This window comes from Pan troglodytes, chromosome 23 (genome assembly GCF_028858775.2).
Source record: "Pan troglodytes isolate AG18354 chromosome 23, NHGRI_mPanTro3-v2.0_pri, whole genome shotgun sequence".
In the NCBI taxonomy this organism is placed as follows: Eukaryota; Metazoa; Chordata; class Mammalia; order Primates; family Hominidae; genus Pan; species Pan troglodytes.
The window spans coordinates 35,524,058-35,551,876 of record NC_086016.1 but is presented as its reverse complement, the minus strand read 5'-3'; the positions used below and the strand labels follow the sequence as shown (position 1 = coordinate 35,551,876).

The 27,819-nt window shown below is 45.4% G+C and overlaps 1 protein-coding gene across 14 annotated transcripts in view; it reads left to right on the top strand.

Annotated features, from left to right (window-relative positions):
- LARGE1 (LARGE xylosyl- and glucuronyltransferase 1) overlaps positions 1-27,819 on the top strand; it is an 851,853-nt gene that overhangs the window by 466,893 nt on the left and 357,141 nt on the right. For all 14 annotated transcript variants that reach the window (XR_010156081.1, XR_010156082.1, XM_063808040.1 and 11 more), the window contains one exon: positions 18,776-18,880. Coding sequence is in view for 12 of the 14 variants with exons in the window: in XM_063808040.1 (XP_063664110.1) it covers positions 18,776-18,880 (105 nt within the window). In the remaining 2 variants the exon portion in view is untranslated. The remainder of the gene's footprint in view (positions 1-18,775; positions 18,881-27,819) is intronic.

Below are 27,819 nucleotides of genomic sequence, written 5' to 3'. Positions count from 1 at the left end.
AGCTTTAGCACTACAAACCTGTCTGTAGAGATGATGAAGTTGGCTTGTCTCTGTCTATTCAGTTTCCTTCTGGGAAAGCTGGAGGGCAGGCCAGGGTGGTATGGCTTAAGCACACAGCATTCTGTGGTTCCTTGCTGCCTTTCAAACAATCCTCCGTCACGGTAATTCCTCTCTACCAGGCCTTTGGCAAGCCATAGATAGTAGATTGTGCAGGGTTCATTTCTTGAAGTAAAGGAAGTGAGCATGTTGTAAGCTGTAGTATCCATTAATTAAAATTGTAATAATTTTGAGAAAGGAAAAGGATGGAAATGCCTCAGCTGTTTTCAAGGGGTCGTATTTAAACATCTAGACCTCTGAGCTAAGGGAGCGTGTTGTTTCTATGCAGTCTCCTTTATGTACCCCAGATGGGCGCTCCTGCCAGCACCTTTGATGGCGCGGAAATGCTGTTCTGACAAATCCACCGTGTGGCCTTCCTCACCGATTCATTCTCAAGTGGCCTTGAGCCCTAAATAAGGAACAGATGTCCCCCCAGGCAGACTTGCCCTGCCACTCGCTACTAAACTAGTGACCTTTTCCAGATTGAGCTTGTGACAACAGCCTCTTTATGTGGCCCGCTCACCTGAAACAGGTGTACCAGGCCTGCCATGGGCCCTTTCATGGAGGAGAAGCCACCACCTCTACCTTCTCTGCCACTCTTTCTTCTTTTGCTGGCATTGCTCTGAGCAAGGGAAATGGCCTTTCTCCTCAAATGTCACCTCAGCTGTGCTTCCCCAAGCCCCTCCTTCTGTCTTCTACATAGACCACCCGTCCTTCACCCTGCACCCTTGCTGTGTCCCTTTATCTCCTTTCCTTTTTGTAGCATCTCTTGTCACCACTTAGCATTTCATTACATATTTATTTGTGGTCCAGCTCCCGCATTGGAATGAAAGTGCCAACAAGGCAGGAATTTGTTTTGTTTTGTTTTTTTAAACACTCAGAGTCCAGAATAGTGCCTGACATATAATCACCTCTCAATAAATAACTGTTGGATGAATAAATGTGTAGATGAATAAACAAACAGCTGAATGAACAAATGAGCAGATTCAGGTTGGAATGCGATCTCTGACTCCTTGTGAAGAGGAACCTGAGTGTAATTGGAGACCATTAGTCTCAGTGAAGTAACTCAAGAGTGGAAAACCAAACATTGTATGTTGTCACTGATAAGTGGGAGCTAAGCTATGAGGATGCGAAGGCATAAGAATGAGAGACTCCTGGCCGGGGGTGGTGGCTCACGCCTGTAATCCCAGCACTTTGGGAGGCCGAGGCAGGTGGATCACAAGGTCAGGAGATCAAGACCATCCTGCCCAACATGGTGAAACCCCGTCTCTACTAAAAATTCAAAAATTAGCTGGGTGTGGTGGTGCGTGCCTGTAATCCCAGCTACTCGGGAGGCTGAGGCAGGAGAATCACTTGAACCCGGGAGGCAGAGGTTGCAGTGAGTTGAGATCATGCCACTGCACTCCAGCCTGGCGACATAGCGAGACTCTGTCTCAAAAAAAAAAAAGAATGAGAGACTCCCATAGAGTGGATTTTGGGGACTCTGTGGGGAAAAGGTTTGAGGGGGTGAGGGATAAAAGACTATACATTGGGTACAGTGTCTACTGCTCGGGTGATGGGTGCACCAAAATCTCGGAAGTCACCGCTAAAGAACTTATTCATGTAACCGAGCATCACCTGTTCCCCAAAAAGCTATTGAAATAAAATAAAATAAAATAAGAAATTTTTTGGCAGCTGAGCGTTCTTTTCTTGGTGGTCACCTACGCGCATATAGACAAATGTGTTCCCTCTCTTGTTCTCTCCCACCGCTGCCCACCCCCATCTCTGAAACTTTGCCAGATGAAGTTGTTTTCTACCCTGAACTTGGATGCCTCCATCGGAAAGGATATCAAAACTATTCAAAGGCAATGTCTTACGCGTTGGGATTGTTGGTGATTTAACGTCATGCCGGGAGAAGACCACTAGCTGGCCATTGTAGCTGTGTTGTCCTTGGCTTGCTAAGGGAGAATTCTCTCCGAAGAGGGCAGTGGTAAGAGGGAGATCAGTGGGCTGCGTCTGCACTGGCTTTGCTGACAGAGCCCTACTCTGCTTTACCCCGTGTTTATGTGGAGTGTGTGCTGTTCAGCATTTGGAGGTGTTGGATGAGAAGGCTCTTGTGTGTGTGATGGCCTAAACAAAGCCAGGATCCATCCAGACACCCCATTCTAGCTACTAATTTCAGCAACCTTCATTTCCAGGCTGATACTGCGTGGCTAATAAGGACAGTTTTGTTAGGAAACAAGGGTTCTGGCCTTTACTCATCTGTGTAATCTTGGGAATATCATTTACCCTCACAGCAAGTCAGTTTCATCAGTTATACGATGAAAAGGTTGGACTAAATGAGTATTAAGGTTTTTTTCCAGGTGTAGTATTTTTAACCATATTGAGATATCTATTTATTTATTTATTTATTTATTTATTTAGCAGAATCTTGCTCTGTTGCCCAGGCAGGAGTGCAGTATCTTGGCTCACTGCAGCCTCTGCCTGCTGGGTTCCAGCGATTCTCCTGCCTCAGCCTCCTGGGTAGCTGGGACTACGGGCGCCCGCCACCACACCTGGCTAATTTTTTTTTTTTTTTTTTTGGATTTTTAGTAGAGATGGGGTTTCACCATGTTGGCCAGGCTGGTCTCAAACTCCTGACCTCACGTGATCTGCCTGCCTCGGCCTCCCAAGGGATCTCCTCTTTATATTGGAGTTCTCATGTTCTTTTTCTCATCATTCAAATGAGAAGTTTGGTCCAAAATAGCCTACAGGCCCTTGCAACTCTGATTCCTGTGCTGTGATGGTGCATCAAATTTTTTAAAAGTACAAAAGCCTCGGCCGGGTGCAGTGGCTCACACCTGTAATCCCAGCACTTTGGGAGGTGGAGGCGGATGGATCACTTGAGGTCAGGAGTTCGAGACCAGCCTGGCCAACATGGCAAAACTCCGTCTCTACTAAAAATACAAAAATTAGCTGGGCGTGGTGGCGGGTGCCTGTAGTTCCAGCTACTTGGGAGGCTGAGGCAGGAGAATCACTTGAACCCAAGAGGCGGAGGTTGCAGTGAGCCAAGATCACACTGCTGCACTCCAGCTTGGGCAACAGAGCAAGACTTCTTCTCAAAAAAAAAAAAAGTACAAAAGCCTCATCCTCGATGCAAGAGTGCCCTTAGACATAGCAGACTGTTTATAAACATGAGGGACGCAGTCTTCTTGATGGGCAGTTTCAGGGCACTGGCAGCCAGGAATGTGGGTTGGGGTTCAACTTTCTTTTGAAAGTGGGCTGGCTTGGCCAGCATATTGTTTCATTGGCAAAAGACTGGCAATTGATTGCTCTCCTCGAAGCATGTGCTTTGAGACGCATATATACCAGGCAGCCTAACCCAAAGTTGATGAGAATGATTCAAAAACCTTGGTTTTTCACTGAGGATGTTAAGGAAGCCAATTGTGAATCTCACCATAGAGGGAGCATCTTGTGAGTGAAATGCGGTTGTAGCTGTAATGAACTGGCAGTACATACCATCTTTGGAGTCAGAGTGCTTGATTGCAAATTTTAGATCTAGAAAATTCTGCTACATTGATAATCTAAAACCCACACCTGTGGATTCTCCATTGCCTCCCCTTTATATTAATACAATACCACAAAGTTGACTTCTGCTCTTACCCTGGGGGAGCTCTGCACAGCCCTGCCCAGGGATACTCCTTTTCTGCGTTCCCTTCCTCTTTGCTCAACAGCTAAACAGTGGAGAACCCCAACACTCTGCCTTGGTCTTCTCTATAAGTATCTCCTTTAAATGAGCTCACATTTTAAAATACTATTCATGTTCCAATGATATGCAAATCTATAGCTTGGATCTTGGGCAGCTTGGATCTCAGGCTTAACTTACAGAAAACAGAAGTCTTGATTCCACTCAAATTATGGTATATCCATACTTGGAAATACCACTCAGCAGTAAAAAGGAAGGCAGTATTAATACACATAACACTTGGATGGATTTCAAAAGCATCATGCCAAGTACAAGAAGTCAAACAGGAAAAACTACATGCTATATGATTATAATTCTATTTATATGAAATTCTAGAATAAGCTCAACTGCAGTCACAGAACGAAAATCAGTGGTTGCCTGGAGCGGGTGTGTGGGGAAGTGGATGGACCCAAAAAGAGCACAAGAAGACTTCAGGTCCTTGGAACAGTTCTGTATCTTGATGGTTGTGGTGCACTACCCATGACTGCACCCAATTACTAACATTTGCTGAACTGCACTTAAAATGGGTGAATTCATTGAGTTGTACGGTACTTCAATAAAGTTGGGGAGGCAGGGAGGCTGACTCCACAGTTTTCTGGCTTAAGGGAGAGAATGGATTGCCATTGACTGACATGGGGAAGGCTGAGGGAAGAGCAGGTGTGAGGGGAAAAAACAAGGGTTTGATCTGGGACACCTTAAAGTCTGAGATGCTAAGCTGATCAGTGGCCCAGAGGGGACAAGCAAGACCACAGGGCTGGACAGAGAGCAGCAGAGCTCTGAGGACTGTGTCCTGGAGCCCCAGTATTTGTGGTGAAGATTAAATAGGATAAACTATGTGAGAATATTATCGACATATACCAAGTAATACTTTCTTTTCTTAATTTATTGTTTAATTAACAAATAAAATTGTATATACTAAGGTATATAAGCCGATGTTTTGATATTTGTATACATTGTGGAATGACCAAATCAAGCTACTTGACATACGCATTCCCTCCAAGTATTACTTTCACGTTAGCCTCATCATAATTTTCTATGGAGGTGAAATTCACATACTTCCATGTAGTTAACAGTTTTAAAGGGTGCGATCCAGTGGCATTTAGTGTTTTCACAACGTTCTGCAACCACTTGATGTCTCTAGTTTCAAGATGTCTTTATCACCCCAGGAAAACACCGCGAACCCACCAAATAATCATTGCACACCCCCTTCTCCCTGTCCCCCATTGACCACTAATCTGCTCTCTGTCTCCGTGAATTTGGCTATTCCGAATATATCACGTGAAATGTGATATATACTGACTTAGTCATGCAATATGTGACATTTTGTGTCTGGCATCTTTCCCTTGACATAAGGTTTCCAAGGTTCATCCAGGTGGCAGCATCTGTTAGTACTGTGCTCCTTTTTATGGCTGAATGTGTTGTTATTACTCCATTCCTTTCCGCACACCAGCTCCAGAGTGTGCATGAGTATACTTAGCTGAGCCCTTCCTCCTTCCACCCACTCTCCCCAGCCTGTCCTTCCTCCTCCTCCCTGTGCTGCATCTGCCTTTGAGTCAGTGGTGCAGCCCACCTGCTCCCGAGGGACTTACCCCACGCCCAGAAGCACTTCTTCATCCCCAAGACATACACCATAGTAATTTCTTGAATTCACCTTCACCGCCTCTTTGGCAGAGCCAGATTGGCTCCTAACACAAGCCAAAGTGTTGCCTTTGTAACGATTCTGTTCAGCAAGCAGGAAGAGAGTGCTAGGAGGCTGTGCATTGGGACGTGCTGGGGTTACCAGAGCTGCAGAGCCCGCCGTGCCCCTTCCTTCCGGGCTCAAGCCCTTATGTGGATCACAGGGGAGACAAGCACTCTCACCTCCCGGCTCCTGGTTTGGCCCTCGGCCCCTGCATGTCACCTGTACACAAGCCCCTCAGAAGATGTTGCTGACCATGATTCGTGTCTCCAGCCCTTACCTCTCCCCTCATCTCCAGGCTTGTGTATCCATCATGGAATATCTCTAAAAGAATGAATGAAAAGTAAATGCTTGATTTCCACCCCCTCAAATCATTCCTGATCCTACTCCACATAGTGGCAAGGATGTTCTCTTCAAAACACAATTCTGGGCCGGGTGCAGTGGCTCATGCCTTATAATCCCAGCACTTTGGGAGGCCAAGACGGGTGGATCACCTGAGGTCAGGAGTTCAAGACCAGCCTGACTGACATGGCGAAACCGCGTCTCTAGTAAAAATACAAAAATGAGCCGTGCATGGTGGTACGCGCCTGTAATCCCAGCTACTTGGGAGGTTGAGGCAGGAGAATCGCTTGAACCTGGGAGGCGGAGGTTGCAGTGAGTCGAGATCGCGCCACTGCACTCCAGCCTAGGTGACAGAACAAGACAATGTCTCACCGTCTCAAAAAATAAAACTGTAAGCTCCACTGAGGGAAGGGACCGCCTCAGCCCTGCTTGTTGCTAGACTCTGATTCTGATATAGATGCAATGAATATTTGTTGAATAGATGAATAACTTATCTCATGATGTTGACAGAGACCTTTGAAATACGCCTTTCATTAACCTTATACCAAATGATGCCAAGCCAGCATACCTTTATCCTTTTAGTAAGTCCTGGCTTGAATTTCATCCACATTCTTCCTCATTCAACAAGAATTACTACATCTTTATAATCTGCCCAAGGATCAGGCTTAAGAACAGAAAGAGATTTTGTGCTTAAGTTTCCTGACCACTTCGCCATGCAGGGAGGGCCTCTCTCATCAGTAGCTGTTCTGAGTGAGCCGAGATCATGCCACTGCACTCCAGCCTGGATGACAGAGCAAGACTCCATCTCAAAAAAGAAGAAAGGAATACTATAAGGGGAAAAAAATTAAGCAGTAACTACTTAAAACCCAGAAATTTTTGGTAATAGTGATAATACTTAATCAAAATTGGACAGTTATTTTACAATTTAACAATTCATTTTACAGTCAAAACAGTGTTATGATAGAAGTAGGATGAGTTTTACTGCTATCCACTCTTAAAAAAATAAAAATTAAAGTTTGGAAATTGAGTCATTTGACCCAGGTGGCACAGTTAATAATTGAAAAAGCCAGAACTTAAATGTTGGCCTTATCCTACATAGAAGTGCTTATTCTACAACCCCGCTTTGCAGCATTCTGGAGAAATTAACAAATTAAACAATTTCTCTTAGACACTAATAATAGTAAGTCAAAGGAATATCTGTGAGTGAAGTATCTAAAAGATGCCAACAAATTCTGTTTTTCAAAAAAGACAAGTCCAAAATTTCCATGGATGGAGGTTGTAGCTGGGCTGAGGCCAGCTCTGCCGCCTCGTGGAGGCCTCGTCTGAGAGGTGGCGGCAGCCATGCGTCCTGGGAGTCAGTGTTATAAAAGCAGCCTTGGAAGAGAGCCCAGCAGCTCTGTGTTCCTTTTTTAGTTTTTCCCATTTCCAAAGACCAAAGATCACGGAAGGAAGAAGAGAAAAATCATTATTTCAGATTGAACTGAAGTCTTAAATTGTAAATTAAGTTAATGTGGGCCTGCTGGGGATATCTTGGGGGTTGGGGAGGGTGGACTTGTTCTTGGCTCTTGGCAGAAGAAATCATTATCTGGACCTTTATTGGACTGGATACCCTTTTCTGCATCTTGGGCCTTCCTTCTCTATGCTCCCGAGGTGCCCTGGGTAGGATGTCCTCTCAGCTCAATGTACTGGGATTAACACTGAAGGAAATTAAACTCAGAGCATCCCAGTGGGCACCAGAGGGTTCTGCAGAGGGGCCTGGGCTCCTGCCTGCAACCCCAGGTGGCAGTGCAGACAGGAGCAGGTGGGCTGGGCATGCACTTCGACCACCCTTTCTCCCCTTCCTCTCTGTGCCCTTTAGAGTCTACCCCATGGTGATGCCCGCTGTAGCCATTCCCTTGGGGAGAGAAATGCTTTGCAAATGGTTCTAACCATAAGTGTAGGTGTGAAAACATGGGCTTTTGTAACTGAGAGGTGGGAATGCAATCCCCTACTCTGAGATTTCTTGACCTTGACATGTGACTTTACCTCTCTAAACCTCAATTTCCCTTCTGAAAGGTAGAAATAAGTACACTGCCCACCTCGTGGTGTCATTGTATCTCTTTGATGATGCATAGAAAGCAATCAATGGCTGGGTGCAGTGGCTCACGTCTGTAATCCCAACACTTTGGGAGGCCGACGAGGGCGGATCATGAGGTCAAGAGATCGAGACCATCCTGGCTAACACGGTGAAACCCTGTCGCTACTAAAAAATACAAAAAATTAGCCGGATGTGGTGCGGGCGCCTGTAGTCCCAGCTACTCGGGAGGCTGAGGCAGGAGAATGGCGTGAACCCGGGAGGCGGAGCTTGCAGTGAGTGGAGATAGTGCCACTGCACTCCAGCCTGGGCGGCAGAGCAAGACTCCATCTCAAAAAAAAAAAAAAAAAAGCAATCAGTATCCCAGTGCCTGGACCAAGTACTAACTAGAGGGAGCAGCACTGAGAAAAACTGACTCTGCTCATAGGGCAGCTGTCCATACACACATGGACAGCACAAGTAAAAGAAGAACAAATATGGGGATGTTCTTGATGAGAATGTCGAGAAAACTCATCACTGACATAGCATAAAGAGAGCTCCCAATCAGGTTGGAAGGCAGCTTTGAGGTCTTCAAACCTAGTCTTCTGCTCAGTACAGAAATCCCCCTTCCCACAGCATGCCTGGTAGGTGACCACCCCCTTTCAGCAGTCCCCAAACCTACCCTGTATCAGAATTAATGGGGGCCACTGTTGAAAAAGAAATTCCCAGGGCTCAGCCTGCGAGTAGCTGCATCCGTGAGATTTGAGGCAGAGCCTGGCAAATGGTAGCTGGACCGTTTGAGAAGCTCTTTGTAAGGATAAAATTCAGAAGGGCCAAGAGCGTGCCTGTTTTCTTCCCTGCTGTGTCTGTAGCAGTTAGCACAGATCCTGGTGCAGAGTTGGGGCTCCATAAATACCTGCTGGATGAGGGCTGAATCATGCAGCCTCTTCCAGAACCATTCCGGTGATCGGAAGCTTCTCCCTAGAAAGGGAGCTCATTTCTGTTTTGATTAACTGATGGCTAGTTATGGTCTTGCTTATAATAAGCAAAGTCTTTCTTTCTCTCATCTTCACTCATTCAGCCTAACTCTTCTTTCAAGAGTGACACACATTCTGTTTCCTCTCAGAAGGGATTATCCCTGAGCCATAGTTCAGTAAGGGTGGAGTATTTTTTCCAAGTGAAGTGAGGGCTGAGTGATGAATAAACTGGGTTAGAGGTGCTTCTTCAAGAAACTGAAACCCAAGCAATCAAAATGAGTGGCAATGAATTGGAGTACATAGATCGCATCTGAAGGACATGCAATATAAACCTGGGCTCCCCAAACCTAATTAAGAGTCCCAGTGAAGCCCTATGAAATAGATATCATTTTACACATGAGAAAAATGAAGAACTGAGAGTTTACTCAATATTACCTATGAGCTGGGTGTGGTGGTGCATGCCAGCACTATGGGAAGCTGAGGTGGGAGGATCACCTGAGGCCAAGAGTTCAAGACCAGCCTGGGCGACATAGCGAGACCCCCATGTCTACAAAAAAAATTTAAAGTTAGCTGGATGTGGTGGCATACACCTGTAGTCCCGTAGCTGCTCAGGAGGCTGGGGCAGGAGGATAGCTTGAGCCCAGGAGTTCAAGGCTGCGCTGAGCCATGATTGTGCCACTGCATTCCAGTCTGGGTGACATAGTGAGACCCTGTCTCTTTATTAAAGAGAGAGAGAGAGAGAGAAAGAGATTACCTGTCAAATGTAGAAGAGCTAGAACTTAAACCAGGTGGAGAATTATATTAAAGTTCAAAGAGGCTGGCTGTGGTGGCTCATGTCTGTAATCCCAGCACTTTGGGAGGCCGAGGTGGGCGGATCACCTGAGGTCAGGAGTTCGAGACTAGCCTGGCCAACATTATGAAATCTTGTCTCTTCTAAAAATACAAAAATTACCTGTGCATGGCGGCAAGCACCTGTAATCCCAGCTACTCGGGAGGCTGAGGCAGGAGAATCGCTTGAACTGGGAAGTGGAGGTTGCAGTGAGCCAAGATTGTACCATTGCACTCCAGCCTCAGCCACAAGAGCAAAACTCCCTCTCAAAAAAAAAAAAAAAAAAAAGTTCAAACAAAATAGCAGCAGCTGAGTTTGAGACACATAGGATAAAAAAAAAAAAAAAAAAGGAACCTCAAGCCAGAGTTTGGTTTTGGCTCCTGGCTCTTCCGTTGACTGCGTGTTTCTATAAACACCGCTCGCCCTTGGCAGTCTTCATGTGCAGTGGTAGATGGTTCCAGAGAAGTCATTAAGACCATCACAGTTCATCTGACTGTCTGTGATCCTAGGGTGCTTTGAGCTGGAGCTGAACTGCAAAGTAGGAGCTGTGAAACACGCAGGTTCAGAAATTTTCCTTTTCAGTCTATTCAGGGTTGTTTAAATATCGTTCTGTGTGCATCTTCTCAGGAAATGTTTTCTTGTTCTACATTGACTAGCCAGGAACACCTGGGGCTGTATAGCAGCTCTTTCAGGAGGTTTAGTAAACGGTAATATGATATTATATGTTTTCCTACTTATAGACATCCTGCACTCAGACACACATTGAATGGTACTATTAAACGCTTTTCTATTTTAAAATGGCTTATTAGAATAAATATGAGGTTGGGAGAGCACTATTAGGTTCTCTGCTGACAGTCAGGGCAGCCTCTGGTTTTAACATTTTAATATTCACCTAGTGGTATAAGCACAGCTGGTTTGATCAGCAGCAGTGATTGGCAGACTTCCTCTGTGTGCCTAGGAGCTTTTCTGGGGGTGGAAAAAAGGAGATAGCACTGAAAGCATCCTGCAGATCACAGCTAGAGCCACCTGTTCCTGGTGTTTACCTGGAGAAGTTAACTAGTACGCATCTACTTCCACTCCATTCAGATAGAATTTACCAATTCCAGATGGGCTAGGATGGTGGGTTGTGGATAATGTGTATTTTTTATTTATTCACCCATTCATTCATCCATTCATCCACACACCTGCAGTATAATGGGCCCCTAGAGCACTTAAGCTTTTTAATCAAGGAAGCAGAATCATCAAATTTGTGCTTTCAAAACATTTCTATGGCTAGGTAGGCAGAATGGAATGGCACAGGGCTACCCTGAGGAAAAAGTGATCAGGTACAAATCTGCTAATCCAGGAGAGAGAGAGAGGAGGAGAGCATGGTAGAGCAAGGGAAGGGATGAATTTGAGAAACACTCCATAGATAAAATCTGTGGGATTTGGGCATGGCAAGGATGTGAGGAATGAGGAGCAGGAGGGTTCAAGGTTGATTAAAAGGCTTCTAGCTGTGGTGACAAGTTTGATCTTCATGCTACCAACCAAGAAAACAGGTAGGGGTCACACCTATTTTGTAGGAGGAGAAGATTGTGGAGTTAGTTTTGGTCAGCTTGCGTTGAAAGTCATTGTGGAACAGCCAAATCACCTAAGAAGATGGTGGGCTGATACATAGATTGAAGAGTAGGGCGCTTTGGAAAGAAGTCTGAGCTAAACACGGAGATTGGTGATCATCTTCCAGTCAATAGTGTCTGAAGCCACCGGAGTAGATCCCATCATCTGTGGATAAAATAGAGAGTAACAAAAGGGGGCCAAGAAGGGGAGTTGGGGAGCACCAGCATGTTAAGGGAGGCAGAGAGAGGGAAGCCCCATGGAGGAGGTAGGGGAAGGATGTTCAGAGGGAGTACATCAGTGAAGGGACAGATGTCGCCGACGCTAAAGGCTTCAGAAAGGTGGAGTGGGGTGAGAGACAGCAGGGATGGCGTGAGGGGTAATGTAGCCAAATTTTGCAGAGTCCATTCTATGCACCTAAATGTCAGCGCTTGGGTAGGAAAACCTAGACATTATGAACACTGGTCATCCCAAAAGGGAGGAAGAGAAGTGCCTTTAGTTGAGCATCTCCCATGAGCCAGCACTTTACATCTATCATCCTTTTTTTTTTTTTTTTTTTTTGAGATGGAGTCTCACTCTGTCACCTAGACTGGAGTGCAGTGGCGCAGTCTCAGTTCATTGCAGCCTCCGCCTCCCAAGTTCAAGCGATTCTCATGCCTCAGCCTCCCAAGTAGCTGGGATTACAGGTGCATGCCACCACACCCAGCTATTTTTTTGTATTTTTAGTAGAGGCGGGGTTTCACTATGTTGGCCAGGCTGGTCTTGAACTCCTGACCTCAAGTGATCCACCCACCTTGGCCTCCCAAAGTGCTGGGATTACAGGTGTGAGCCACTGCACCTGGCCTTGTATCATCTTAATCTGATCTCAATATCCATTCTTAGAGGTCAGAGATAGATTTTATACTTAACCTTTTATGATAAGGAAACTCAAGGCTCAGAGAAGCTATACCTTGGTCAAATCCTACACAGGTGGGGCTAGAATCCTGTTTTGCCAAGTTTTAAAATCCTTTGTCTTCCTAATTTATCATGCTGCCTTCTTTATACCCAATGGACGAATGCTCAGCTCAGCCTTTTCATGCCAGATGCACTGTGTGGAAGAATTGTGGTTCTCTGCTCCTTGGTTCTCACCTCCTGAGCAGCAGGAGCCGGGCCTTGAGCCAAAGCCTGCAGAAGGAAGAAGAGAGGGGAGTTCCCTGCGTAGAGCCATCCATCTGCTGGCTGGTGACACCAACACCAGGGCCCCAGCAGAATAGCAAGCTTGTTCGCTCTTGTCTGACTGTTAGCGGTGATGTATGAATAAGCAAAGAAGACAGCTTCATTTTCATAAGTTAACTTGTGCCTAGACTAAGGAAGATGGAGAACAGCGCACTTAATCATAACCACAGGCCCAGCTTGGAAAACAATGACAAAGCGTTTTCTGTGAGTCACAGTGTTTTATTACAATAACTCATGAGAAGACGAGACAGGCAGTGCAGAATGCTGAGCAAGCCAGCACCCTGTAGCCACCTGTGTCATCTTCCCCCAAGGAATCCCCTGGGATTTTACCTCTTCACACGATGGCAAGCTGAAGATGTGTTTGCACCATCAAGGTTACAGCTGTAGACTTGGGCCTCTGGAGACCAGGATTTAGATGCCACCTGGATGATGGGCTGGGATTGCTGGAACTGTCACAGATCACCTGTATCATCCATGCTGTCACCTGGTAGCAGAGGGGACTTCTCTCCTAGAAGGGTGTTACCCGACAGAACCCTTATTGGGAAAGCTTTTGGGGAGGCCTGGCTGCAGTGCTGGAAGGGATGTGGTAGGTGACTCGGTGGGAGGGGAGACATCCAACTTGTCTAGCAGGTATCACCCACTTACCCCCACAGAATCAATTACTCCCTACTTATTATTCCCCCATCTTGCTAATATCCCCCTGTCATTGCTAATATCATGCTGCTTCAAAATTGTTTATCTGTCTCCTCTTCTAGCTGCCCCCAGGGCAAGAACTATGTTTTTTTTTGTCTTTGATTCCTTAGTATTTTGTGTGGTGTCTGACACAACTCAAACCCTCAATCGATACTAAGCTGAACCAACGTCTCAGCAAACTAAGGGCCATGTCAGCTAAGGACAGGAGGAAATGGCTGAGCTGGAGGTCCAGGCAGATGGAGCAGAGTGTAGGACCAGGGAGTTCTGGGTGCTTCCATAAGAGCAAATGCTTACTGAACGCTTTACTATTTTATCGACGCTTTTAGTGGTAATGTTTGAATAAGCACAAAACACAGCATCATTTTCACAAATTAACTTGTGCTTAGAGGAAAAAAAAAATTAGGTATGTTACTTACTCTCTCTATTTTACAAGTGAATGAAGAAGCAAGCACAGAGAGGCTAAGTACCTTGTCCAGGGTCACATAGCTAGTAAGTGGAAGAGCCAGGGTTTGAGCCCAGGTGTCTGGCTCTGGTGTTCATTTTCTTCACCACTTTACTGTACTCAGGAAGTATGGCATTGGAGACTACCAATGAATTCTACTGGTTTATGAGGTGAATGTAGACACCACGTGAGTTTATTATGTGCCAGTCACCCTGCAGGTGAAATTTACCCTTGACTAAAGCAGTAACGGAGCTTCCAAACTCCAATCAGTAATTCTCAAACTTTAATGTGCATCTGAATTACCTGGGGAGTTGGTTTATTTCAATGCAAATTACTAGACCCCGTGGCCAGAATTCTTATGCAGAAATACTGTGGAGTGAGGGAATTAATATATTATTTCCCCATATGCACCACCCCCGCCCCTGCCAATATTGAACCAACTTAGAGATAAAGGAGGGAGAGCCAGATGTCACCTTATTTTACTGATAAAGGTGAAATTGGAGGACTCAACTTTAGAGTCCTTCAGTATCTACAATGGCTTTTCCTAGCACCAAAACCCAGAGTTGGAATTGCTCAGCTATCCCAACAAGTACTAGACAACCACAGCCTCACTGAGAGGAGATCTGCTCTATAAAATGTAACAGCGTGAAAGAAAGAACAGATTCGATGCAGGCTCTCTGTCGGCATGCTGGCTCCTGGAAGAAGGGACAGAGGAAGAGGCTAGGCCACATCAACTTGGTTGCCTCTGAAACTCACCTTTCTCTTCCCCATGGATGTGGAAGGAGTTACCTGTCACCAGTCAGATCACTGTCACCAGTCAGTTAACTCCTTTCACACCCATGGGGAAGAGAAAAGGTCGGCTCAAGATGTCAAGAAATCCCTCCTTCTAGAAACCGGAGAAGTAGGGGAAAGCAGCCTCCCACTAATAACTAACTTCTAGGTTGAATGAAGCCCAGGAGCCTGTGCTTTTAGCAAGAATCTCAGGGGTTTCTGAAACAGATAGTCCTCAGACCACACTTAGAGAGGCAGAGTTCGAGAATGGCCTAATGGTTGTGCTGGATGACCTCCAAGGAAAACCTCATGGATAAGCTTGCTGTCTGTCAGGGGCTTTCGGGTTAGGATAGGTAGTGACTATCATATGTACAGTACTTAGAGTTCCAGCTTCTGTTCTAAGAGCTTAACATGTGTGAAGTCATTCCAGCATGTGAAGTCACAGCAGCTGTAAGAGTTAGATACCAAGGCAGAGATAGGTTAAGCAATTTTTTTCACGGCTACACAGCTAGAAGGTGGCAGGGCTAGGAACCGGAACCAGGCAGCCTGAGTTCAGTCCACACTCTTTATCTCCAACTATATTGATGTTCATGGTTCCCTCTTCACACAGAAGCTGGGAAAGCACAGCCTGAAAGCAAAACTCAACACCGTTGAGAGGCTAAGCAACATCGCTTACCCTTACTACTGTTTTGATCATTGATATGGCAGCTAATGCATTTCTTTTAAAAAGCAAAATGAAGTCTCAGTAGCTGCTGATTATTCTGTTTTTTTCTCACCAATGGATATTAAAAGTTCTAACTATCATGTTGCTAATTAAGGAATTTTTTAAGAGGATTGGCGTGCCTGAAAGGGTTAAGTGGTACTATCAAAAGCAACGCAGCCCAGGTACAAACTGAATGAAGAGCAATTTGGATATTATTCTTTGGGATAACGTGACTTTAGGTTAACCATGAAAATCATTCCTTCTCTGGAGATGAAGACCTTGAATTTAAGCCTTATGTAGAGCACCCCAAGTGGGTGCTGCCTCCCCATCTTTGCAGTTTTCCATACAGGGGAGCGGGTGCCTGAGTTCCCAGAGCTGGGTGGAAGGTCTGTTAATATTGGTGACTACAGAGAGGGTGAAATGATGTGTGAGGACACTAACACACACCTGATCAGGAAGGTTAACCCACTAGATGCCATTTATTTAGCAGACATTTATTAAGCACCTACTGTGTGTTCAGTACTACACCTTGTAGTATCTTGCCCTTGGAATAATGCAGGAAGTGGTTATTTATAAATGAGGTCTGTGGGTGCCTGAATATTGCCAACTTCATCTTTTATGGAGTGTAAGTCAGCTGATGGCAAAATACCCGTAGGAGCCAGGCATGGTGGCTCACGCCTGTAATCCTAGCACTTTGGGAGGCTGCAGCGGGAGGATCACCTGAGGTTAGAAGTTCGAGATCAGCCTGGTCAACATGGTGAAACCCTGTCTCTGCTAAAAATACAAAAATTAGCCAGACATGGTGGCAGGTGTCTGTAATCCCAGCTACTCAGGAGGCTGAGGCAGGAGAATCGCTTTAACTCGGGAGGCGAAGGTTGCAGTGAGCCGAGATGGCGCCATTTGCACTCCAGCCTGGGCGACAGAGCAAGACTCCATCTCAAAAAACAAAACAAAGCAAGCAAACAAAAAACAGTAGGAAGTACTAAATAGTGATGTCTTCCATCTAATATGGGAATGAAGATAAAGTAATAGTTCAGACTTGGGCTTATTCGTAAAAGGCTTCATGCTGGAGACGGACCTTGAAAGGATTATGGGTGGGGATTGGCAGGGGGGGCAAGGGCAATGCCTGCCAAGGGAGAGCTATATGAGCAAGGTAGAAATTAGACCACAGGCAACAAAACTATATATTTTTGTTTGGCAGGAATAAAGTGTAGCTCGTAGAGTATTTGTCTGCAGAAGTAAACAGGCAAAATAAAATGTATGGGATGCCACCATATAAAATTTGGACTTTCAGATATCTGAAGATGACCTTACCTGAAATTTAGATGGACCCCCTAAATTTAATAAAAGATCCTTCCCAGGCTGGGCACAGTGGCTCACGCTTGTAATCCCAGCACTTTGGGAGGCCGAGGCAGGCGGATCACAAGGTCAGGAGATCGAGACCATCCTGGCCAACACGGTGAAACCCCGTCTCTACTAAAATACAAAAAATTAACTGGGTGTGGTGGTGTGTGCCTGTAGTCCCAGCTACTCGGGAGGCTGAGGCAGGGGAGTTACTTGAACCTGGGAGGCGGAGGTTGCAGTGAGCCCAGATTGCACCACTGCACTCCAGCCTGGCAACAGAGCGAGACTACGTCTCAAAAACAAAACAAAAGACCCTTGGGATACCCACCTGGGGCCTTAGTAATTATCTTAGTAATTAGGTATCACCCCTCTCCCCCAACAATGACACTTCCCATCGTCACTGTGAGGTTATTAAATGAGGTCTCTAGCTGGGTCATAGCATCAGGACAGGACACACAGCTTTCCCAACTAAGGGCACCCTGCCTTTCAGATCTAACTGTTCTGCACAAATGTCCTAAGCTTGTTGCACATGGGATTGATTGACTCTTATACTCCCTGAATTGGTGTTATGTTTTTCTGAGGAATTCTACAAGTTTTAGATGTCATCATATACAATGACAAAGTGGGTGGTAGTATTTTTCCCATGCCTCTAATGTATGTATTTGTGCCCGGGGTGATGATTTAGATAGGAGCTTAATAAAATTGATCGAATAAATTACCCCACACCCACACACCATCATTTCAGGGAGCTGTCATCATACCAAGGAGATGCTATATCACCCAGCATAGTGTTCCACAAGAACCACTGTGTTTTCTTAAGTGTGGATGGGCTCCATTTGGTCACAAAGGTCTTTATTTCTCAAATTGGCCAACAATACAAGAGTGTAAATTCAAAAGGTATTGGTTAGCTGTAGAAGAGAGTCATTGTTAGGTGCGTGACTTTTCCAAGTTATTTAAACTCTCTAAACCTCAATTTACCTTTCTTTTTTTTTTTGTTTTTTTTTTTTTTGTTTTTTGAGATGGAGTCTTGCTCTCTCACCCAGACTGGAGTGCAGTGGTGCAATCTCGGCTCACTGCAAGCTCCGCCTTCCGGATTCATGCCATTCTCCTGCCTCAGCCTCCCAAGTAGCTGGGACTACAGGTGCCTGCCACCACGCCCAGCTAATTTTTTGTATTTTTAGTAGAGATGGGGTTTCACCGTGTTAGCCAGGATGGTCTCCATCTCCTGACCTCATGATCCGCCCATCCCGGCCTCCCAAAGTGCTGGGATTACAGGTGTGAGCCACTGCACCCAGCCCTCAATTTCCCTTTCTACAAAATGTGGATTGATAATTCCTGCCTAAAATATTTGTTTTTGTAAGGATAAGCAATAGTGCATCAAGACAGTGGGAAGAATCTTTGTTTCAAACAAATGTAGATGTCTATCCTAGCTCCATCTTTAGCTGTCCAAGTCACTGGTCCTTTGTGAGCCTGTTTCCTAGGCTGTGAAATGGTATTGGTAATAATTGCAAGAGAAGGCCTTCTGCGTGATGGAATTGTCTGAAGGAGCCAGGTGGATCAGATGTGAAGGCCCAGAGACATGTACGCCCTAAGAGATTGACTACAAGGCTAACTTGCCTAAGTTGCTAAGATGCAGCAGAGACTGAGGCCAACATCAACGCCAGCTCTGGGGACAGAGGAGCAGGTGTTATCTAGACAACACTCTTGTATTGATATGATATTGACATGATGCTTGTTGACACAAGATAAATATATTTGAAAGGAAGCAGTGAGGGTGAGAACAGAAACCCTGTAAGAAGGTGGACAAAGAGTGGCTCTTCTCTTTGGGCTCTCGTCTCAGCAAACAAAGGTAATCCCTCCTCCCTGTCGTGAGAAACCAATCCCAGTCCATTCCCAGAAAACGAGTAAATTAATGTACAGTGGGAAATACCAGAATGGGAATGCTTGAGAAATAGTATGCCTGTCAATAGATATGTGCTCCATGAGTTAGGAAAGAAATGCATGCATGCATGCGTGAATGAATGAATGAATGAATGGTTTGGGATTCTAGCTTTATCAGATTCACTAGGTGACCTGCAGCAAATCAGTTAACTGTTCTGGGCCTCTATTTCTTCTCTATAAAATGGAAATAATAAAAATGACTGCCTAATGGTGAGAATTAAATATGTTAATGCAAGTTAAGCTCTTAGGTCAGAGGCTGGCACTTCATAAAACCTCTCAGTAAGTGAATACTGTTGTTGTGATGATTTGCCATTACCCTGTGTCTTCAGTAGAGTCACTGATCCAGATGGCTTGGCTTCTCCTTTTAAGATGTTTGTATTCTCTGTACTTCACAGGTCAGCAAGTCCTGGGCTTGGTGGAGAACCAGAGTGACTGGTACCTTGGAAACCTGTGGAAAAATCACCGCCCATGGCCAGCCCTTGGAAGAGGCTACAACACAGGTAAATCCTCAGGGTGGTATGGGAAGAGTTGCAGAAGGTGATATGAGGACCCAGTGCTCCTTCCTCAGGAGAGGAGATTGCAAAAGCTCAGGAAGAGGCCACCTGATTGCTTGAATTCAGTGGTGGATGGTTTGTGGGCAGTTTGCATTCCAGTTCCTTCTTGGTGCTATAGCCACAGGCAGAGTAACCGTTGGGCTGTGGCAGTCTGTGGCATCTCACCAGAAAGCCCCTCTCCTGACCTCTAATCCAGATCCTATTGGATATCTTTATCAGTATGACCCATAGGTTCCCTGGCTCTGTTAATACAGACCAGATATCATTCTTCAGTAACAACCCCATTTCAGTTTCTTAACACAACGGATATGTACTTTTGCCAATCACATTCCACATCCACTTGAGGTCTTCAGGGATCTTTGTTCACTGTGGGTACTCAGGATTCATCTCCATGCATACTTCCATGTATGTGGTGGGAAAGTAGCAGAAGTTGTATTATCTCTTAAAGTTTTTGTTTAGAAGTGACGTAATTTCATATTTCATTGACTAAGCATGTTGTGTGGCCATGCCTCCCTTTAAAGCGTGTGGGCAAGTGCAGTCTACCATGTGCCTGGCAGGAGAAAAAGCAGAAATATTTGCTAATCAGCACTTTTGAGGACCACATGTACCTGGCAGGAGAAAATGCAGAAATATTTGGTAATCAGCACTTTTGAGGACCACAGACCTATAACCATGTGTCTAAAATAAAATCCATTATTCTACCTCGTTACTAGCCCCAAACTTGCATCTCCTCTTCAGTTTCTTTCTCTGTTATTGGTGTCCTTCATTCATCCATCAACCCTTCTTGTTCACCAGCTGTCCCTTGAATGCTTACTGTGTATGAGGCCCTATGCTAGCTGCAGCAGACACAGTCCATGACCTCATGGGGTGTATAAGCAATGAAACTAGAGCAGCCTCTTCCTCCTGAGGCTCAATTCCTATCAGTGTCTATCTTTGACATGCTTCTGGATCCTTCTGCCTCCCTCCTCCATCCTCATTGCCACTGCTGTGGTATCCCATTCTCAAAGGATGCAGACTCCTGATCTTTGTCAGACTAGAATGTGGAACTCAGGGAACAGTAGGATGGGTGAGACCAAGAAGGGCTGGAACTTGGCATCTGAGACCAGCAAATGAAGTGGGTTGGGACAGGTGTCTGGCTCTGGGGACAGTACCACCTAAAAGTGATAAGTGAAGCCTGCCCTGGAGGCTGAGGCCAGTCTGTAGTGGGATCAGCCAAAAAGAGTCCCAAATTCTGAGAGCTGATGGTCAGACTCCAGAAAAGTCAAATGCAAACACAGGATCCCAGAGAACAAAGGAGAAGGGACATGAGTCAAGCTTCCAGAGGTAAGAGTTCACAGATGGGGTCAGAGTGGGGGTCAAAGCTAGAGGAGGACAAGGAAAGAAAGTCCAGCATCAATGTCCAGAGGTGGCAGGCAGCCAGGGAGCCCTGTATTGACGGCCATCCTGAGAGACGGGGACATTCCTTAGCTAACATTTGCCTGAGTATTAGATATGCCTTGCTCTATGTAATTTTTTTTTTTCCTGTAACGCCTACCAGGCAAACAGAGGTTGCAATTGAAGAATGTCAACCACCAGCCCTTCACAGACTCCAGATTCCCACCCTGGAGTCTCCCATGCTGTGTTGGGCATTAATACTTTAGTTGCTGGATGATGGGGAAGTCTGAGGAGTTCCTGAGAGGGGCCAGGTTGGGGAAAGGCAACTGAGGGCATCAGAGCAGTGGTTCTCTTAGCAGGTCAGGAGGTATTTCACTCTTTTCAATAATGGGTAAGGCAGGGCCTCTACGTATCAGCTGAGTATTAGCCAGGCACCATGTTAGGTGCTTTACGGTTGTCAATCTCCTTTGATCCTCACACTCATCCTATGAGGCAGGTGCCATGCCTATACCAGAAGAAACTAGTCTATACCAGAGGAAACTGAAGATTGGAGCATCGAAGGCTGCAACCCTGAAAAGTCAAGGAGCCTGTGGTGTTAACTACCAACCTGCCTTGCTTGAACTTTAATGGCTTCAGGATTAAACACTTTTCAGCAATGGAGAATTCTGGGCTCTGCCCTTCAAGAGTCTGATTGACTAGGTCTGTGCAGGAGACTGAGATTCTGCCCTATAGGAAGCCTCTAGGATGTTTCTGGGGCAGAATGTCCAAGGGCCTGCTCTGATTAAACATGGCACTCTGTTTCCTGTCCCAGCAAGCTCTCCCAGACGCTGTTTTCTCAGTGCATTGGAGACTGGACCCTCCATGAACCCACAGCGGGCCAGGGACGGGGGTTCCACGTGCTTTCCTCTGGCAAACGACTAGTCACCCCGTGTTGATCTTTTGTGCCTGGATTTTCAGACATGTTCCCTCCAAGCTTTCATGGAGGTGGAGACACCCATGTTTCTGGGTGGAGAAAGGAAGTCTCAGGAAAACCCTGGTGTATACATTCCGTTTCTGTCTTCCGAAATATATAATAGAAAATGTCACATAGAAATATACTGCAGTGCCTCAGGGATGCTGCATCAAGATCACAGTTTCCTGCGTAAAACAAAAGCCGCTGGTCATCAATCCGGGTTTGCAGGGAGAAGAAGAATGTAGCACACTAGGGAATTTATTACAACCAAAATGGCATGTCTCTTCCTGCCCTTCCCTATTTGCTATAGAATGTAGCATCAGGAGACACAGGAGCACATAAACCACCTCCAGTTCCCACTTGATTTGTCAAAGCAGTGAGTTACTTCCCTCCTCGCTGGTACTGAAAGGGCAGAGCAGAAGAGGGAAAGCCCTGTTGAAGTGATGTGTCCGTTTAAATAAGCCAGTGACACTGAGTGATTATTATGAAAGGACTTAGGCAACATCAAAATGCAAAAAATTGGCTTTCACGAAGGGGATGTGTCGCTTTAAAACCAAGGATTGCACCACCCAGTGAATGAGTCATGCAGACATGTAGATTCTCATGGAAACTGAGGACACCCCTGGAGAGAACCTGCCACCCTAAATCCCAGCACATCTGAAGCCTCCAAAAAGAATATCTCCAGCAGAACCTCCTGTCTTATGCCTTCAGCTTGATGTTAGGAACTCAGGCAGATCTGGGTTAGAGCTGCAGTACAGTCATTTAGTCTTCTTATGCAACTTGGCCAAGTCACTTCACTCCTTGAACCTCAGTTCTCTCTTTTTTTTTTTTTTCTTTTTTTTTGAGACAGAGTCTCGCTCTGTCGCCCAGGCTGGAGTGCAGTGGCGCAATCTCGGCTCACTGCAAGCTCTGCCTCCCGGGTTCACGCCATTCTCCTGTCTCAGCCTCCCGAATAGCTGGGACTACAGGCACCCACCACTACGCCCAGCTAATTTTTTTTTTTTTTTTTAGTAGAGACGGGGTTTCACCACGTTAGCCAGAATGGTCTCGATCTCCTGACCTCATGATCCACCCGCCTCAGCCTCCCAAAGTGCTGGGATTACAGGCATGAGCCACTGTGCCCAGCAGTTCTCTCCCTTTTTTAAGATAGGACAAGGCCAGGCACGGTGGCTCACGCCTGTAATCTCAGCACTTTGGGAGGCCGAGGTGGGTGGATCACGAGATCAGGAGTTGAAGACCAGCCTGGCCAAGATGGTGAAACCCCATCTCTACTAAAAATACAAAAAATTAGCTGGGCATGGTGGTGGGTGCCTGTAATCCCAGCTACTCGGGAGGCTGAGGCAGAGAATTGCTTAACCCAGGAGGTGGAGGTTGCAGTGAGCCGAGATCATGCCACTGCACTCCAGCTGGGCGACAGACTGAGACTCTGTCTCAAAAAAAAAAAAAAAAAAAAAAAAGACATAACAAACCTAGTATGTGAGGATTAGCAATTAATGTTGTAACTTGTTTAATGAGCCTAGCCTGATCCAGGGCACAAAGTAAGTACTTAGTAAATCTTGGTCTTTCTCCTCTTGCATTTTTCTGCCACGTGCTCTATCAGGGAATGAGATTTACGGACTGGAAAAAGGAGGTTATGTGATTGACTGGGGTTTGCTAAGGTCTCCCAAGCCCTTCAGTCAGAAAGAACAAGTAAGTATTTTACTTTCCCCAGGTGTAATCCAGCTACCTAGCAGTTTTTCCTGTATCTCTTTACTATCTGAAAAGGTTAGCTTTTTATATCACATTAGGAAAAAAAATGACTATTTAGTTCACATATCAGCTTCCTTGCTGTGTTTTACTTTGAAAATCCCCAGAAAAAGCATATGAGATGTTTGTGTTGGAAGCTCTACCTTCAAGACCTGGCTTTGTTGCTTTTGAGTTCTGTGCCTTTTGGAAAGCTTACCCAAGCTCAGGGAGCCTTGGGCTTCTCATCTATGAACTGGGGACCTCAGAACCCACTCGGAGGCTCTTTTGTGGTGACGCAGCCACGTGTGCCTGGGGTAAACCAAAGTACTTTAGCAAGTTGGTTGTGATTTTTATTTATCCTCCTAACCATAGCCCAACTGAGTAACTCTTCAGCTAATTCAGATTCAACCGCAGACATCAAACACAGCCTCTTCACTACACATTCATTCATTGACTCATTCCACCAGGCATCATACCAGGCACCATAGCATGCATGGGCTTTGTTAATTCCTTGAATTATCTTATAAACTAGACTTTTTCCCTTACAAGAGCCAGTCAGTTTCCCCCGTTCTCTTTGTTTGCTTTTCTTTCCCAGTCTGCTTTTACAAAGCCTACATGGCCACAAAAGATTAGAGAAGATCTTTCCACCATCTCCCATTTATCTCCTTCCCTTTTTACTAGAGCTGTTCCCAACTTAATTCCAGAAGCTACTGAGCCACCGCAGCTTCGGATGGATAACCAGGCAGATCCTAGCACGAAGCTCTTGCCCATAACTGTTCGGGTGAAATTACAGGCGTCTTTCACAGTCTTGCACAGAAACGGGTCAGTTTCCAACCACTCTGCCCAGGCATCATCTCCTAGATGCAAGAAGCTGTCATTCACCCAGCATTCAGCTGTGAGCAGGACTTAGAAAACAACAACAACAAAAATACACCTAGGATTTTGACAGGCTCATTAAGATTCAGCTCTCTTCAGTTCCTAAGCTGACGGATGAATATCTTAAAAACAAACAACAGCAAAGAAAAGGGGAAGGAGGGCTAAACATAGCAGGGGATTGGAGAATGAGGTGAGGGAAGGCAGGTCGGTAGAAAGAAGATGGCATGTTTGCAGATAGGTTTATTTGCATGGGATCCCAAGGGCGACTCAAGCACAAGGTGCATCCTCCCCAAGTTGAAGGGTGTAACACTAACCAGAGAACGTGCTTTTTAAAACAATTTAAAAATAAAATGTATCGTGTTTCATTCAGCCCCCAAATTAGGGCAGAGACAGGCAGATGGAGACCTGGCTGTTTAGGGAGGGACGAAGAATTTCTCTCGGAATCCTTCTCTGCAGGACAACAAAATTGGAATGCTCAAGGACTGGCTCACCTCTGAGGTTGGAGCAAACCGTGGAAGGCGATGGGCAGTAAAGTCAGATACCATGGAAAATTCTGTGGCAGAGATTCAAAAGGAGAAAACATTTGACAGTTTGCCAAAGAACTGTTAAATAGCTTTAGCGGGATAAATAGAAATATGCAATCTAGGCTCAACTTACCTCTGCCTCTGACATCCAGCATTCTGGAACCCTGGCTAAGTCCCTTCATTTCTCTGCATCTTAATTGTCTCTGCTGTCAGGAACTAAGATCTCTTCGTGTTCTGAAAGAATACTGTGATTGGGTGATTTCTGTCTGTAATAATTGCATCCAGAGGAGCTATATTTAAATATAATTTATTCATTCATTACATGCTACTGAATACCTGTAATACTGGCAAGGGTAGGGTAGAAAACTGTTTTGTTTTGTTTTTTAAATGGGTGATACCAAGAACCTTCCTTCAAAAAGTTTATCATCTAATAGAGAGGCGTTTGCATATCTGCAAATAAAGTTAATATGACTTGAGCCTCTTCCATGATTGAGATCCAGAATTGATCATCAGCCCTGCAGTAATAACCCCTAGACTAGCGTTTGCTAGACTAATTCCAGAGGTCACTGCAAGGGATGTGAATATGTGTTTAGAAATTGTGAACAGAGGCCAGGCGCGGTGGCTCACACCTGTAATCCCAGCACTTTAGGAGGCCGAAGCGGGTGGATCACAAGGTCAGGAGATCGAGACCATCCTGGCTAACATGGTGAAACCCTGTCTCTACTAAAAATACAAAATAAATAAATAAATTAGCCAGTCATGGTGGCACGTGCCTGTAGTCCCAGCTACTCAGGAGGCTGAGGCAGGAGAATCGCTTGAACCTAGAAGGCGGAGGTTGCAGTGAGCCGAGATCGTGCCTGCATACTGTGTCTGCCCTTTGGAGATTCATATGTGGATGTTAGAGATATAAAGTCTGGAAGTAAAGAAAGCTATTACACCCAGAAGCATTTCCCAGTTTTAATTGATCCTAGAGCTACGGAAACAAATTGGGGACAAACTGCCTGTAGATGGAGTCTGTAGAATAATCCCACTGAAAGATGTGTGCTATTCTAAGAACAGTTCTTCTGACATCATGCTCAATAGAAATGTCTACTCCCTACTTTCTTTTGTACTGTAGGTTCTCATTCATCTTTCTGCTGCAAGGATGTAGACACTGTCTTAGGTGCTATAACAGATGTCCCATAGACTGGGTGGCTTAACTACAAACATTTCTCACAGTTCTGGAGCCTGGGAAGTCTAAGATCAAGGTACCCAGCCAGCCATTCTAGTGTCTGGTGAGGACTTACTTTCTTGTTTGCACATGGACACCTTTTCATTGTATCCTGACATGGCAGAGAGCAGGGAAAGAAAATATTCTGTCTGTATATCCTCTTTTTTTGTTTTTGTTTTTTTGAGACAGAGTCTTGCTCTGTCACCCAGGCTGAAGTGCAATGGCAATATCTCAGCTCACTGCAACCTCCGCCTCCCGGGTTCAAGCGATTCTCTTGCCTCAGCCTCCTGAGTAGCTGGGATTACAGGCACACACCACCACACCTGGCTAATTTTTGTATTTTTAGTGGAGGTGAGGTTTCACCACGTCGATCAGGCTGGTCTTGAACTCCTAACCTCATGATCCACCCGCTTCCGCCTCCCAAAGTGCTGGGATTACAGGCGTGAGCCACCGCGCCCAGCCTTGTGTCTCTTCTTACAAGGTCATTAATCACATTAATGAAGTCTCTATCTTCATGACCCTAATTACTTCCCAAAGGCCCCACCTTCTAATACTGTCTCATTAGGAATTAGGATTTTAAAGTATTTTATTTTATTTTTTGAGATAGGGTCTTGCTCTGTCAGTCAGGCTGGAGTACAGTGGCACAGTCACAGCTCGCTGCAGCCTCGACCTCCTAGGCTCAAGCAGACCTTGCAGGGTCAAGCCATCCTCTCGCCTCAGCCTCCAGAGTAGCTTGGACTACAGCTGTGCACCCCCACCCCAGGCTCATTTTCTTATTTTTTGTATAGACAGGGTCTCACTATGTTGCTCAGGCTGGTCTCGAATCCTGAGCTCAAGCAATCCTCCCACCTGTGCTTCCCAAAGTGCTAGGATTACAGGTGTGAGCCACCATGCCTGGACGGGTTTAGGACTTTAATGTGTGAATTTGGGGGAGATATGACATTCAGTCCATTGCAGGTACCGTATCATTGCGCCTGCTTAATCACTCTGCTGTGTGTCATTGCATAACCGAAGCGAGCATCCTTCCAAAACCTTCTGTCCATATGTAGGAATTCTGTGAGAGGTGGCTTCTACACCTTTTCCAATCCTGATTGGTTGACCACCTTTAGATAGCTCCACTTTTTCTCTTTGGAAGTGACACTCTGACCTGAATGATATGCAGTGGCCATTATCAAACAATTGAAGGTTCACACCTCCACCTGTAAACTTCCGCTCACTGTTCTGAATCACTTAAAATTCCTGTTTAAAATGTCATCCTCAGGGCCCTGCCCCCAGAGAAAGTGAATCTCAATGTCTAGAGATGAGACTGGGTGACTGTTCTTTTAAACATGCTCCCTACTTGATTCCGATGGTTACTTAAGTTTGAGAACCAGTAGCTAGGCCTCTGATGATGTACTTTTACTGCCACATTGCACTTCTAGCTCAAATTGAACTTGAGTTCAACTGAGAAGCTCCATGAATGACTTTTCAGCCAAATGCTCCCCTTTCTGTACTTCTGTAGTAGCCTTATTGAGTCTAAAGTACAAATTTTATATTGGTCTAGTGAGTTTTATCTTCTTTGGACCATTCATTTCATCATTTTATTAGATTTCGTATTAGGGTATCCACAAAAATACTAAAAATGCCTTCTGTTCCTTCACCCAGTGTCCTTGCCCCATATTTGTAACAAATGTTTTGAATGCCTCTTTTATAATCCTGGAATGAAATTCAAGGATTACATCTATATTATATTGCCTACAAGTGTAATTTTTTTTTTTTTTTTTTTTTTTTTTTTTTTTGAGACAGAATCTCATAACAGAGCCCAGGCTGGAGGGCAGTGGCGCAATCTCTGCTCACTGCAACCTTCGTCTCCGGGGTTCAAGCAATTCCCGTGCCTCAGCCTCCTGAGTAGCTGGGATTACAGGTGCACACCACCATGCCCAGCTAATTTATGTATTTTTTTTAATAGAGACGGGGTTTCACTGTGTTGGCCAGGCTGGTCTCATACTCCTGACCTCAAGTGATCCTCCCACCTCAGCCTCCCAAAGTGCTGGGATTACAGGCGTGAGCCACTGTGCCCAGCCATAAATATAATTTTTTTAAAGAAAATTAATATAGTGCCCTGGCTTTAATATAAAGAATAAATACAATAAAATTATTATAAAATAATATTTACTTCAACGTGTAATGGTCAGGCTTGGCTATAGTAAATGACCTAATAAAGTGGTCAGATGCTTCTGTGCCT